This window comes from Argiope bruennichi, chromosome 8, assembly GCF_947563725.1.
Source record: "Argiope bruennichi chromosome 8, qqArgBrue1.1, whole genome shotgun sequence".
NCBI lineage: Eukaryota > Metazoa > Arthropoda > Arachnida > Araneae > Araneidae > Argiope > Argiope bruennichi.
Window position 1 is genome coordinate 78,410,161 of NC_079158.1, and position 16,512 is coordinate 78,426,672.

The 16,512-nt window shown below is 29.3% G+C and overlaps 1 protein-coding gene across 5 annotated transcripts in view; it reads left to right on the forward strand.

Moving 5' to 3' along the window:
• Window positions 1-16,512, forward strand: part of LOC129981869 (cell adhesion molecule Dscam2-like) — a 614,065-nt gene that overhangs the window by 26,507 nt on the left and 571,046 nt on the right. The window contains exon 1 of one of the 5 annotated variants that reach the window (XM_056092907.1): window positions 546-669. The exons of the other annotated variants lie outside the window; for them this stretch is intronic. Within the exon in view, the coding sequence (XP_055948882.1) occupies window positions 663-669 (7 nt within the window). The 5' untranslated portion in view covers window positions 546-662. Of the gene's footprint in view, window positions 1-545; window positions 670-16,512 lie in introns of those variants that run through there. 5 annotated transcript variants of the gene reach the window in all.

The following is a 16,512-nucleotide window of genomic DNA, read 5'->3' on the forward strand; positions in this document are numbered from 1 at the left end:
TTTTCGGACCACAACTCTTATCCTTACAATTATTATGCCGGGGGTACTTGAAAAAAAGGGACGCGACATTTCCGACATGGTGGTTAGTTCTAGTCGCCCTGGCGGTTAAAAAAAATGGTGAAAAATTGGCTACTCACTATCGATGACGGGACGCACCAAATTCTGGAAAGGGTTGTGTGGGTATCAATGTATCATTACCCACTATGCAATCTGGCCGGCAAGAACTTAATATTTCTTTCTCAACTCGAGAGTGAGATACTTCAACTCCTTCTGTTAATCTTTTTATTTATTTTTGTTTTTGTCGTATAAATAAATATTCTCTTGTTCCTTGCTACAGTTTAAACAACTATTGTGATATTCGTGTTTAAAGATAACTAGTCACCTTGGTGGCATCAGATATAGTTTAAGCAACTATTGTGGTATTCGTGAATTTCAATTATTGTTAACCCGGCAAAAGCTAAGAACTACGATTCTGGAGCATACGCCGGAGAACATACCTTCATTTCTTCCTTTCTTGTTCCTTGTTAAAAATTCCGTAGCGTCATTTCTTGAAGCTCTGAACATTTTAAGTGGAGGAATCATTCCATACCCCCCCACAAGTGGTTACCTTGACATCAATACCTTTCAGCTTCGTCAGCGGAAATGAAAGACATCAATTTGAAATGAGAGGTATGTTTCTTTCCGAATCATTTTTCACTTTCGCACTTGATCGTACTCTTGTTCTAGTATTCAAAATGGATGCCGAAACTAAAGTGGACGCATCTGCTGAGTTGGCTCGCGTTGCAATTAGAGCTTATCTGTTTTGAAAAAGTAATCCTGAATTGTGGTTTTTGCAATTAGAATCGCACTTTATCACATCAGAAATTGTTTCGGAAGCCACTAAATTTCATTGTGTAATTTCTGTCTTGGATTGCAATGTTTTAGCTTACGTAGGTAATCTTATTCGTTCCCTTTCTCCTGGCGATCCATACACAATTCTGAAAGATAAAATAACTAAACAATATGCTGATTCCGAAAATGTAAAACTCAAAGCTCTCGCACAAGATCTTCAACTGGGAGATAAAGCTCCTTCACAACTCTTAATGCAAATGAAAGGTTAATAACGGTCACGTTTATGATGATGTTTTAAAAACACTTTTCTTGCAACGTTTACCTGTTACTATGCAACAAATATTGCCAGTTTATGATGATTTAGAAAAAATTAGCACAAATTGGTGATAAAATTAATGAAACAACTGCTAATACTGCAGTGGTTAGTGCATTGACAAAAAATACTTCTTTAAAGTCACTAGAAACAAATATTGAGGAGTTATTAAAACAAATTCAACGAATGTTTACACATTTACTGCGCAGTAATAACAGAAATAGAATCTCAAAATGTCGTTCCCGATAACGTTCTGTTATAAATAATAATTCTAGGAAATGTTGGTATCATACACGTTATGGCGATAAAGCTACAAAATGTGTGGAACCATGTTCATATTCAGAAAACTTAAAAAAATCGTCAGTTGTAGCGGTTACTGACGATTGCAATGAATTAAGCCGCTTATTTGTTTACTACCGCAAATCTGAACTTAAATTTTTAAGCGGCGCGGCTTGTTCTGTTTTCCCAGTTTTTCATGCACATTTAACTAAACGTGTACCAGACACGAACTTCGTTCTTGTATGCTGTCAATTCTTCGATTAATCGAAGTTACGACACTAAACATTTCACGGTAGACCTTGTCTTAAGGCGATCATTTTCCTGGAATTTTGTAATTGCAGATGTCTATCGGCCTACATAGGGTGCAGGTTTTTTAGAAAGATTTGAATTACTAATCGATATCAAAAATCGTAGATTAATTGACAGGTTAACTTCCCTTAAAGTGAATGGTAAAACTTGTAATGGTCCATCAATTGTCTTAACAACAATTTTGGATCATTCGCCTTACCATCAATTTTCTAAAATAATAAAACCTGCTCTCAATCTTATATCAGTAAATAATTCTACGAATCATTGTATGTTCACTAAAGGTGTTCAGTAAACCGAGGCGACTCCCACCAGAGAAATTAAAAGCACTCAAAGTTGAATTTCTATCTTAGAACAAGGTATCATACGTCCTTCTAAAAGCCCGTGGGCTAGTCCGATACTGTTGCTGTGCTGTGCTCTGGTAATTCAGATTTTTTCGAATGCCTTCGGGTCTGGCGGAGGGTCATTGCTATATTTACAATTATATTACTGGAATGGACAATATATTTTAAAACAACACTAAATATCACTCTTTAATTGCCTAAAATTTCAAAAATATCTCCAAAGTGCAAATGTTTACCCTCTAAATTATATATGTGAAACTCTTGGTCACTATAAATCAGACAATCTGTGATATAGAGGGCCAGCGCAACAATCGTATTCATTTTATTATTAATAAATATTAGTTGAAAAAAGGAAACAGCTGATTCGCCTGATGTATTGGTTATATTTGATTTCAGATTAATCGTATAGATATAACTCAAAATCCACGATTCCTTCAAATAGTCTGAAAAATATTGCTGTCTCATTTTAATTGTTTTACTTAAGTTTTTTTATTGTGTAGATGAACCTTTCTAATGGAAACTAGTCCCATGACATCATGGTAATATCAATATCTTAAATGTGCGGCTCATTTATTTTATAAACATCGTGGTATACTATAAACTTTACTTTCTTATCCGTCAGACTTACAGAGAGTATTAAACAAAATTCTCCTTCTATAACTTTCAACTGCAAAAAAAAAGACACGCAATCGGAGAGTTGATGAAACAATGAAAACGGTTTGAATTTCAGAGCACACTATTGTTGGGATGAGAGAAAAAATTTAAAAATTGCTGAAATTAAGTAAAAATCCTCGCAATCATTAATTTGGTATAATTGAAAAGACAATTTTTGAAATTTTGAAACTGAAAAAAAAAATCTGTTTTGCTTGATGATGTATCCAGAAGTTTCAGAAGGGAAAACGGCAAAAGTTAGCTTAATTTTTAATTAATTAAAATTCTAATTAAAAATTAAACATCATAGCTCCAAGGTTTATATTCCCGACTTCGAAGGCATGCATGCGCCAAATTTCGCAGCTCTAGGCTAAAAGGTCTGGCCTATAAAAGGCCAAAACTCTCTCCCTCTCTTTCTTTCACACACATACACACATGTAGTCACACACACGTACGCACATTCACACAAACTAACTCATCTATCTTTAATATTAGCATAGAGTAAAAATGAAAACAAATCTTTTATACTAACATTCTGTTAAAGAAGATAATTTCTTTGTAAATAATATATACGAAGTCGATTAGAGTTATGCATATTTACTTCCAAGTATTTTTGAGAAATTCACCATTTTCTGTAGTGTCTAGAAATAAGTAAAATAATAAATTCTTTCGATATAATATCTCGATATAATTAGATCCCATAGCAGTTTCAGATTGTTTAAGTTTAAAAGCTAAGTTGCAAATTAATAGACAAAAGTGCCTGCCCTACTTGACATATAATTCAGATAAGTATGCATTCCCAGTATGTGAAATTTTTTTATTGTTATTTAAATTGGGAATTACGATTAAAAATCGATTTAGTCGATTACGATTAAATTTCGAAAAAACGATTCGATTTCATTTTGTACGTAGTCAGATACCTTAATATATTTAATGGCTAAAAATTAATTCTTTCATTATTTTTTATAGAATTATTAATTTAGAGAGCTTCAATTTATAACTCTTTGTATAATTTTTTATCTTGTATAAAAATAATTTGGTAGCTGAAAAAAATTGTTATGACTTAAACAAAACATTTTTTGCCAGAATTTGAATCAAGCACTACTGAGCTTAATTATGTTACAAGATAAACTGGAACACGATTTGGAAACTTAGATTACTGATTAAGAATGCATTAGCTAATTGCTTTTAATATAAAAATAAATGAAAAATCACAAACATTCCATATTTAATCACTACTTTTTAAGGGGTGTAATGACCATAGATATTTCAGAACAGTAATGGAAAAAAGAGCGATTTCAGTTTTTAACCATTTCAAAAATCTATTATGCATAATTATACAATTGACATTTCTAATTATCGTATAAAACAAATATATAGCCATTTCTGTAATTAAAACATTTCCATTAACTGCATTAAATTATTTACATATCTTCGAATTATTTAACATCGATTCATTCAAGGATGTTTGAATTCCAAATTAATTAGGACTTTATTTATTTGTTTTCTCTCTAGTTTTCTATAGTTTTACTTTTCCAACTGAAATATCCTGTGAATTTAAATTTTTTTCAAGTCTCATTTTTTTTTGTTCGTTTTCTTTCTGTTTTCTAAATAGTAGTTAGAAATTATTTATATAGCAATAAAAATAATGATGTTTTCTAGATAGAGGATTATAAACTAAGGATAATCACTTTGGAATTTCTTACATAATTCTCCAAAATTTAAATCGATATGAGTGTAATGAATCGCACTTAGTCCAAGTCTTCTTGTTCCTAATACTTCAAGCAACAGCTACTAGTTGTTTTCTAACAATTTTGAATACAAATTATTTGATAATTCTCTTATAACGTTTTTATATTAAATGAAAAAATGAAATTAATTAGAATTTTTATATATGCCCTTTAATATTCAAAGTGACTTAGTTATTATTATTTTAATTACAAAATTACACTCACCAAAATAATCTGAATCGAATAGTGTCTAAAGTTGAAAGTAGCAACTTTTTCCTCTTTTGGGCAATTCTTATAATTAATCAAGGGAAATGCTGAAAAGATTGCTGTTCTTAAGAACAAATACAAGCAGCGTTATTAATACTGTCGTGCCGCTGAGTTTATTTTTATATAAATTTTAATGTTATTTTAAATTTTTAGATGCTATTTTCTCAAACTCCAATCTTTAATAGAATTTTCTTATGGAAAACCTCATGAATTAAAATCTAAAATCTAACATTGTTCAAATTTGTTATAATAATTTTTAAATATGTTCTACAGTTCTTGAATTAAAGAATAAGTAATCTATTTATTTAGAAATGTTTTATAGTTGCTTTAAAGTTGTTTCATATTATTTATCAGTCGAGACCCAATATTTAAAGAATGAATAGAAATACAGCTTATTTTTTAGTTCAAGAATTAGATAGAATACTTCTGAAATTTTTTTAGTAAATCATTCGTGTAACCTCTTAGTAGTAATAGATATTTTTATTTATATTAAAAAAATATAAATAAGAGTTTTTTTTAGATAAACTGTGTACCTAGTAAACTTTTCTTATTACACAGCTTATGCCTTTCTAAATTTTTTGACAGTTTACTAGAAATACATTTTCAAAGAAAAATGCTGCAAAGAATACAAATTCTAAAATTATACTATAATTAGTTAAATTTTTATCTATGTTTCAAATTACAGTTTTTATTAACGTTTAAATGATTAGTTAAAAACGTAACCGAAAATTTAAACTTTTTGAAAGTTCTTAGTTTATAGCAAATATTGTACATGATTTTTTTCAATTGTTGAAAAGAAAATCGGAATGATTCTTTATAACATTAGGGTAGTATACAAATGAATATAAAGTTGAAAAATCAAGAATAAAAACTTGTAATAAGAAAATTGATTAATAAAAATATTATTTTTTTAATGACATAATGTAATCGGTTTCTATTTTATTGGGAAAAATCATATGGAAAATAAATAATGTACTCCAACATCAAATTTTGATCATTAAAAATTATTTTTTCAGGGAATCATGGGCAGAACAGGAAGCATTATATAAGATATTGGAACGATGTTATAATAGCAATAATATTCCTGGTGGACTAGAGTTAGTCTATAATAAAATAATTCAGTCTAAACATATTAAGCCTCAAAAAATTTATTTTATTGCTGTAATTGGCATGAAAACGTTTTATTTAGGAACAGAATATCAGATGAATAACGTTTTTATTCGCCTTTCAGAAATAGACATTTTTCATTTATTTATTGTGAAAAAAAAATCATCAGACATCTTTTCGGGTTAGCAAGAAAGAAAGAAGAAAGGCCTAATGAACCAAAACCTTGTGTCGTCGAAAAAGGCAAAAAAATACGGCAGAGTGTCCATTACAATTGCTTAATTTGATGCGGTTTGATTAACGAGAAGTACTTCTGTTTATTTGGCAGGAATCGCTCACCTAACAAATGCTTACAAATGCATTTAATGCTTCGGAACAGTGGAATAGTTGTGTATCTGAAGCTAATGGAGAAAAAATCACCAGGAAGCTTGCATAAGGTTATAAAGAGGTGCAAAGCAAAAAAAAAAAAAAAGATTGAGGAACACATCATTGTAACATCTGGAATGTACTTTTAACGAGTAAAGAAATAACAAGAAAAAAAGGCTTCCTTCATTCTTCACCTTTATTTCTTTCAGGGATCTTGAATACTTTTTCTGGACTATTTTTTCCCGATCCAGCATCCATTAGCGTCTTGGAGATTTCTTTCTTTCAAACGTTACATGGAGATTTTTTTCCTTTTTTTCTCTTCTTTTTCCCTTTCTTTTTTTTCTTCTCTTATCCGACCGTTTGACACTCTCAACAGCAGAAGGAAAATTCGCATCTTGAAGTCTCGTTTAATTTCCCTAGTCGCCGGGTTTCCCTACCCCATTAAGTTTTTCTGGAACAAAGGACTTTTATGAATGTATAAAATGCAATAAAAACGGTGACGCGGGGGTCTCTTAAGTAATAGTCGATACAAGAAATGTACGGACTGGGATTTTATCTTCTCATTCTCTTTGCCAGTCTGATATTGGAAGTTTTTATCTGTCTGACAACGCGCGAACATCGATAGTTGGAATATCTATGAAGTAAGAAAAATGCAAGAATTATTTTTTTTAAAAAAACAACAACAACATTCTTTTAAAAATGGACGGAACACACTTTGCTCATCATTTTTTTAATATGTCGACTTCTTAAAAAAATGTGAACTGTTGTGAAACATTCCAAAAAAAAAAAAAAAAATTCCCTATTATCTTAATCAGATTTTATATTGATGAGGAGTATTAGTGCAAAATATGTTTTGCTTAAAAATTCCTCATGAAAAATATTCTTTGAACTGTCCATTACATTTAGGCAAAATGGTCTGCTCTGTTTTTCCCCATTTATTCCTATCTTCTATAATTTTTACTATAGATAACTCCATGGTATTATTCAATCATCTAAATGCAATACAATGCCATAAAATATCAAAACAATATAATTAGATATTAAGTGTTAGTAATAATGATAATAAACGGATGTACATTTTGGACTTCTTTGCTTAGAATAAATGATAACATACCACAGATCTTCAATTCTGCTACCAATTTCACATACGAGATTTTATTGGAAGTCATTTTTCGTATTCAAATAGACATGAGCAAACATAACAATATCGAATGAAGAGATCGGAAATTAGATACATTTCTGACGACTAAACAATGTACTAGATTGTTTAGTCACCACACTTACAATCTATTGCATTTCGTAGGAACTGATAAAATTCTATAAGTCAAATTCGAATCAAGAATGTCCTTGATAAATTTATCAAGGATTTAACGCAATCACATATCACAAATTAACAAATCAATATTTATTTGAATAGATCCGAGGTCTAATCACAAATCAATATGATAGATCTTATGTTGCATACCGAACACATGGACGAATAGAATTTTCGTTTATTCTCTCATTTTTGCATTTTCTTTATACATTTATAGATATATAAAATTATGATATAAATATCTGAAACTAAATTAAACTAGCCTAAGTTGCATTTTTAATGTATTTATTTAAAAGACACATGTTTTAGAGCTAAAAAGCTCTAAAGCTAAGGCATTCAGGAAAATATAGAAACCAGATTCTCTGATAGATTATTCTTTCTCTCCATACACAGTATATGAGAATTTAAAAACCGTAGCACACAAGATAAATTTATTTCATTTTAGGGTCAATACTATTTTTAAAACTATTGAAAATTCCTTTCTTTATATTTTCAATCATTTTTAAACAGTTTAATTTTCAATAAAATGTTTAAATATAACTCCGGTATTGCTTTTCTGAAATTATATAAATATACAAGGTTAATTTATTGATTCTTTGTTTCAACATTAGTTTTGTTCATTTCATAATTTTTAGCAAGTAAATCTTAAGTTTTTAGTTACGTTTATTTTAGCAATAAAATTATGTTGTGTTTTGAATCAAACATAAAGCATTTATATTCTTAATACTTAAAATGATCTTGTAGTTTGAAGAGCTTTCCCTTCGTCATTTTTGATTAATTTCTGCAATCAATAATGCATTTTTTTTTCAAGAACGATCTTTTACTCAAGAATTTTTTATAGTTTTCAAAGTTTTTAATTAAAAATGAATTTCATTAATATTCTTCTATCATTTATGAAGCATTTGCGAATCTTCAATTTCTGGGTTACTAAGTTGGATTCATTTACAAAAAATATAGTTTACGCGATATATTGCACTTTGTAAAAAATGAAATTAAGAAATCCTAATTTGGTTTTTGTCATCTCATTAGCTGAAAGTTTTTATTGATGTTAATTATCAGCATTATCTTAATTACTCTTCACTATTGTTTTTTTAACTTGCATTGCTATGATAAACCCACTTTCAGTGAGATCTCACGTTGTGACACTAACAAAAGTTATGTCATCATTTACAGTAATCATTTAATTTATAATTATTTCTTTTATAATGATTTTACCAATAATGTAAATAACAATAAAGTCATCACATTAAGAAATATAAAAGAATACATAATTTCATAAGTCTGTAGTTCTGTTTGATTAAGAAATTATGTTCTTAATATATATATATATATATATATATATATATATATATATATATATATATATATATATAAATTATGCTGCTTTTAATAGAAAAGTCAACCATCTATCTCGCCGACCCACCACGAAGGTACACAGATTTAAACCATAAAAAACTGAATGACCGGACCGCCGCAACAACAACATTGGCGGGAACTGTGGTTGAGTCCTAAGGGCAGTTATCGGCCACGGTACAACCCTCCCCGAAGGAAGTACGTCCCGTCATCAATGGGAGGAGCCAGATCCCCCACCTATTAGTGTACTCTCCAGGGTGGCGAGATCCAACCAACATGCCAGAAGCATCTCATCCTCATTTCGAGGTTCCCCCCCGGGGGGACTGCTTTTAATAGAAAAGAAAAACAATTAGGTTCATTTAAAGACACCTAATGACAAATCCTCAAAAAATCAATTCTGGAAAGTTAAAGTAAATATGTGTGTCGCAAATTCAATTTGAGATAAATGAATCCCATAGCATTGTTTCATTTCACCATTATAGATGTTTAATTTAGCAAATTCACTTTTTATGTGAAATATAAAAATAAAATGAACGCCATCTTTCAATGAAATACCTTTAATCCCCCATTCAGATGATATTCTAGACTGATGATTATTTTGACATTGCGTGATATCTATAACCATACATAGAATGACGGAGCTACAAAAAAACTACTTATCAATTTTCTATATAAAACATTTTTCATTAAAAATGGATATTTTATAATCACGTGACTAATTACGCATTGAATACCAAGAATTTTTTCCTTTCCAAGTGCAAAGGATTGTTATTAGTAATGGATTGAAACCACAGTTGTATAAAATTACGAAAAATATTTCTGAGTATTATGTATAATAATAGATTTAATGACTGTTCTGAAACTAACCATTATTAAAAAAAATATTAAAAATTTTTCGCAATCTTTTAAAACTAAATTCCTATCAGTAATAGAATGTTGAAATAATATTCAGTAACTGTATTATAATTTAAAACATATTTAAAAAATTGCATTCATTAAAATGTATAAACTTAAATATTTCGTTAATGCATTGTTGCCTAATGTGCTTAAAAAAATTTCACTGAAATTTGACTGTCTTATAGAACTTTACAGAAAAATTTTTAGTTGAAACTAACTGCAACCAATTGCTCATGCATTCTCCTAACGTTTTACAGAATAGAAATTAATATATTCATTAGGGTAGAACAAAAAAAAATCAGTTTTTGATTTTTAATTTATAATAGCTCGGAAACGTTGCCTTTTGGTGTACATAAAATAAATTATAAATATGAAAAAATATTGGAATAGGTCTTGAGGTGCCACAAGGACTTTAAAGTTTCATAAAAGTGGAAATTTTTGCTACCTTTCAAAGTTTTTTTACGAAATAATCAACTTTTGATTTTTAATTTGTAACAGCGCCGAAAAGTTGCCTTTTGGTATTGATAATATATAGTTGACTACATCTTGAGGTGCCGCTACGACGTTAAAATTTCATGAAAACACACATTTTGAAACTTTTAAAAGATTTTTGAGTGCCTCGATTGTGAATGTCATATGAATAAAAGTATGGAAACTTTATTCATATCATATGAATAAAAGTATGGAAACTTTATTCATATCATATGAATAAAAGTATGAAAACAGTTTTACTATTGCACTAACATGGCAATGAGTCGTCACCGGAGTGATTGTTATTGAGGTAAGACGGAAATTTGTCTGCGTATGATGACAAGGACAGAGCTGGTTTCGAATCAGTAGCTTTGCTGAGTTCAGTTGAGTTGGCGTCTCCGCTTCGTATATTATGCAACTGATTAACGTAACTGATTTGTTAGTCTGCGCGATTGTGTGCTTTTCTGTGAGTAAAAATAGCTCAGTCTAAATGAGCTTGTACAAGACAAATATCGCAGTGTTCTATGTTTGGGAAATTTAGTGATTTGCTTCAAGTTGAACTCACTTCGTACGATTCTAGAGCTACTGTTATATTAGACATAACCTCGAAATTGCTACAGAGAAGGATCCTTCTGTAAGCGAAATATATGACACTTCCCATAATATGGAAAGTGTCACATATTTTTCACATATTATGAGAACACACCATATTTGTCTAATTCCCATAATATAACAAGTAATGTCAGGAGCTTCTATTCTCTTTGCTTCTACCAAAAGAATTTCACAAATGATAAAAATCTATCGTTCAAAATACAGGAATTTATTTAAGTCTAAAAGCAAAAAAATGTTCAGATAATTTTGATTCCAATGTCACAAATTCTAGAGCAAAAATTAGACATTTATTTGATATTATTGACGTATAAAAGAAAAAAGTGCCAGTTCTGGATTAAAGATTCTAAACGATCAACGCTCTAATAGGAAAATGGTTATAGGTGATATTAGTACAGCTACAGCACATGCAATTTGAGGAAGAAAGAGTAAAGAACTGCAGATAATAGTTAAGTTTAATCAAGAGCAGACAAAATATACTAGTGCCTAAGAAACGATTACTGGTGACAAGGACAACGATGAAGAACAACAGTGTTCTTTACAAAAAAAAGAGGCAAACCAGTCAGATCCATCAAACAGACAAAAAGAGATAAAACTACCAGGTGCCTGTGTGGTTTAATATTAAGTTGCCTTTCATGTACTCATAGTTCAGAACATTATCTCATATTCACGTTATCTCTCTGATGATCTCAAGAACGTTATAGATCAGATTATTCAAAGAAATGGGTACTTTTCTGCTTCCGAAAATATCCTATTATCCATTCTAAGTGATGAAAGATAAATTCAAGCAGAAGTTAGTTTACGGCGTGTTTTAAAAACAAGAACAGAAAGTAAAGACCGATTTAGGAAGTTTAAAGTACGAAAGATAAACTTGCGTGCAAAGGATTACTTTGTCATGACTTCATGGCTTGAAAACGACGTAACTGAACCCTTTTTCTAAAACATGTTTCCAGTGACTCCTTCACAGACTTTATACAGAAGGCTTCTGAAGCTAAACGAAATAGTGTAGGGCATATTATATAGTTATCTTCGAAGGCTTACTTGTCACCTGCAAACAGTAGAAAGAGCTGTGAAACTGGTGGCCGAATAGGCTAAAAATGTCTGTGTCTCACACTTAACAGCAAAAATTGACTCATGTGTGAATATGCTAAAATTTAATTTAAAAAAACCAGTTTAATGGGGCAATGGAGTAGAAATAAATATTTTGCAGCTGTAATATTTGTAATCATTAAGGATACAGAAGTAAGAAACGGGAAACTGGACATAAAAACATATATATATAATTTATTATACTTTGAAACTAATAATTTTTTTCCAGTTGTAATGCTTATATATGCATTTAAAATCATCTTTTGTAACATTATGTGAACGAAAATTTCATAAAAATATTTTATCAAAGTTTATAATTTTTCAATTTCTTTTTACAAACTTTAAGTTCTTTGCCACACCGCGAGATATTATTGTATTGCAATCAGAATTTTTAAAAATCCTTTTTTGCAACTAAAAACTAACTTTTCTCCACTATTACCAAACTAAAATCTAAGAAATTTTTTCAAAAAGCTCTTATTAAAAATTTCCATTTTTTTTACAAATGTTAAGCTTTTGTCGCACCTCAAAATAATGTGACTTTGCAACCAAATTAAAAAAAAAAATGTTTTTGAACCTAAAAGGCAACTTTTCCGCATTATTATCATATTAAAATCTAAGAAAAACCTTTAAATGCCCATTTTAAAATTTCCATCTTTTTTTCAATTTTTTACAATTTTCAAGCTTTTTGCGGAATTTCAAAATAATGTAATATTGCCACCAAATTTTTAAAAAAATGTTTTTGCTTTTGCACACTATTACCAAAATGAAATCTAAAAAAAGTCAATTTTTCGTTGCACCCTAATATGGTTTACCATACCTGTTTATTTGAAAAACTTTATTTGACTTTTAATTATAATTACAAAAAATTATTAGTAAAGGCTAGACAATAATTCTGGTTCTCGATGACAAATAAACTGATATTTTATGAATGACATGATCACATTTAAAGCTAACATAATTAACAGTGGTATTTAAGATTTAAGTATAAGATTGATACCTCAGTGTTAAGAAGTTAACATTTAATAATGGAACTCATTTTCTAATATAATTGTTGGTGAGCTTTTTTTTTATCTAATGTATTTCAATTTATTCTTTTATGCATTTCTTTTCTAAGCTGAATTTGTTGTGCTTTAGCAAATATATCTTTTAAAAGTGGAAACTAAAATGAATATGGAAATTTTCCTAAATAATTTTTTTTACAATATGCCTGGGCCGCGGTGGCCGGGTGGTAAGGTCTAGGCTTCGGACCTTACCACCAGGACCAGGAGGATTTCAGGTTCGAGACCCGAATCCACCGAAGAACCGTCGTGTAAGGGGGTCTGTTGCACGTTAAATCCGTCCTGGCCAAACGTCCTCCCGCTGGTGTGGAGGGGGGTGCCAGCTCCAGAGTCGTCCTCGTCATCTGACCGGGGTTCAAAATTACGAGGTCCGTCCCAAAATAGCCCTAGTGCTGCTTCAAACGGGACGTTAATATAACTAAACTAAACTTTACAATATGCCGTTTATTTAACCTAGGACAATTCACATGCCATTTGCAATGCAAACATTTTCCGACGATTTTTTTAGATTCCAAACACAAATTGCTTTATTATCTTTAAACGTATAAAAATAGAAGTGATTTCAGTATTGAAATTTTGGTTCAAGCTTATAGTATAGATTTATAAGTAAGAGTAGTGTGTAAAATGTATTAATTTGTAACCATCTGAAAAATTAGTATTCAATGTCTAATACCTATTTTAGAATCAATTTAAATGCAGTTTTTAACTTATTTATAAGATTACAATCTACAATTGCTTACTTTTATGAAGTTATATTGCTCCTTAAAATTGATGAGGTACTTTTTTTGCAGAAGTTTGGGATTTGCATGAAAGAATATAATTTTATATAGTAATAAATCACAAAAAATTTTCATTTTCATTTTTTACAATAGTTACATTAAAAGTGTATTAATGTACAACACATTCAATCGGAAAGGAGTGTAAATTTACAATTACTCTTAAATGTATATGTGGAAATGAGTAATTTATCGATGGAGGTAAGAACTCAGAAAATGTTAAATAAGAAATCTTGTTGTTTCATTAATTCGTATGAAAAACCATTCTTTTAAAAATAATCTGAAACAAGAAAACAACAAGTACTTAAGAAAAAAAAATGCTTACTGAATATTTAATTGGCAGTTGCATTGGGTGAATGCTTTATGCATTATCATGTTTAAACACCTTAATTGTACTGTTGATCTAATGAGCCAAAACACTACTGCTGGAAAAATTTAAAGCAGTAATTATGCCTGAAATAGAAAAAAAAAATGTAAATATTTTAGAAAGATGAATATATCTAAGAGTCTGTATTTAAGTGTTTTTACTCGCTTCTAAGCGATTTATCTTAATGTTACGAATATTCTTTATACAAAATACTGAATCTGTTTGAACTGTTTTTTTTTTTTAATTTTGTGACAGGCTTTATTGGGTTTCATAGAAATATTGTTTAATCATTCTTTTTATAAAAATTACAGGAAAAAATGATCATTATATTATTTAATTATTTAATTAATTATATTTTTTTTATAAAATCTAATGTTCTTTAAGATTTTTCATAGGGAAATGTTTATTGTTAACTGAATCACACTAATATTTTATGGACATGTCAGATACTAAATCTGGCAGCAAAATTTAGTTTTTAAATCCGTTACAGATATTTCAAGAAGGACACATTGATGATATATAACATGGCATGAGGCAAATTACAGTTTGAATGGATGAGCTTAATTTTGAAAGGCCATTCAAAAGCCATTCGAAATGGACTCGTTTGTCGAATATCGGCCTTAATTTCGATTCTCATTACGGTAAAAGTAATTCAAAATACAGGAATGACCGAGTTTCTCTATTAAAGATAAAAAAAAAATACCAACAGAAACGTCATTAAAAGTCAGCATACTTAAAGAAGTTGTATAAAAAGGTCCTCCTTAACTGATAGATTTTAAGTGAATAATTGTTCGGACAAATTTCGAGAGTTTCTAGGAAATATCCCTTGCCCTCAAACAGGCGAACGTTTTTAACGAACAAAACACACGCTAAAACTATTCAATCAATCACACTGAACGAAAGGGTGGAAGTTTGGCAGTAATAATATCCAGACATTTCGGACGCCTACCATGGTTTTTATGAACGGACTCTTCGGTCTTTTCAGTATCGATAGAGATAAACACTCTGAAAACTACTTTCTAATTAATTTTTTTTTTATAAAAATGAAGATTTGTGAGGCAATATCAAAGTTTGATTCTAATTCTCTTAAATTAATTACCCAATTTCAAGGCTATTTTGGAATGAGGCTTAGATCTTATTTATAAAAAAAACATATTAAATCATTAAATTCGATTGTTTTCATGTTAAGGAGTTTTCAAACAATATATGCTTAGGATTGATTGGCTTAGTTTATTTTACCGGTTAGTCAAAATTTCAAACTGTGATTAAATAACAAGAAACGCACTTTACCAACATGTCAATCTTTAAACTTTCCCACCACTGTATTACTTTGAAGTTTCAGGCATTATAGGAATTTTACGAAATCTGCATCCACATATGGGTCTGATTTTTCCATTGAATTGACATGATCCGACAATTATGCTGAGCTCAAATACAACCCACAATGATATTATTGTTTTCGGAACAAAATAATGCCTGTAAAATTGTCGTAAATATGACCGATGGATATTTGCATAAGAAAGAATACATTGTAAACAATAAATGAAACATAAAATATTAAACTAATTCATATCGTCTGATAAAAAATATTTGAAATATTCGACAAAAATGCTAGAATTCTTTAGAAATTTTATCACGTTTTTGATATTCAGATTGATAACAGATTTTGTTACTCAATTGTAAACAAAAACCTTAAAATAAAAAGGGATTCTCCGGCGACAAGAATGCAATAAATATATGCATCTTATTGAAATATGTGTATAATCAATCTGCTGTTTAAATCTTTTTGGCTTTCAAATGTAAAATTTATGAAACTGTGAGGAATAGGGCAAGTAAACAATAAATTTCTGTGTTCATTTTAACTTTTTCTATCTAAGGATGTTTATTTTTTTTTAATTCATTCTATTTTTTTTATTTATTGGAAGAATTCTTGTTTTGTTGCCTCAGTTTTTAGGACGATATCGTATTTTTGTAGTCCAATATGTTTCCGTAAAATTTAAATATGGGTTGAAACAAACGAACTTTAATAAAAATGAAATTAATTGAATTAATTTAAAATGAATTTTTGAATTGAAGGGCAAAATGTAATTATTAATAAACAATTAATAAATATTAATTGATACAAGCTTTATAACATTGTCGTCTGTAAAATGATTCTGGTAACTTTGAAAAATAAAATATTATTAAAAAAATTTCTAAAATGTTATTTCATAAAATATTTTAAAATTATTTTTTTAAATAGGTAATAACGAATTGAAACACACAAACTGTATAAATGAATAAAATTTTATAAAATAATTTAGCTTTTTTTCTGCATTAAATATCTACATATAACTGTAAAAATATCTGATAAAAAGATGGGAAATTAAATAATTTTAATTATTTT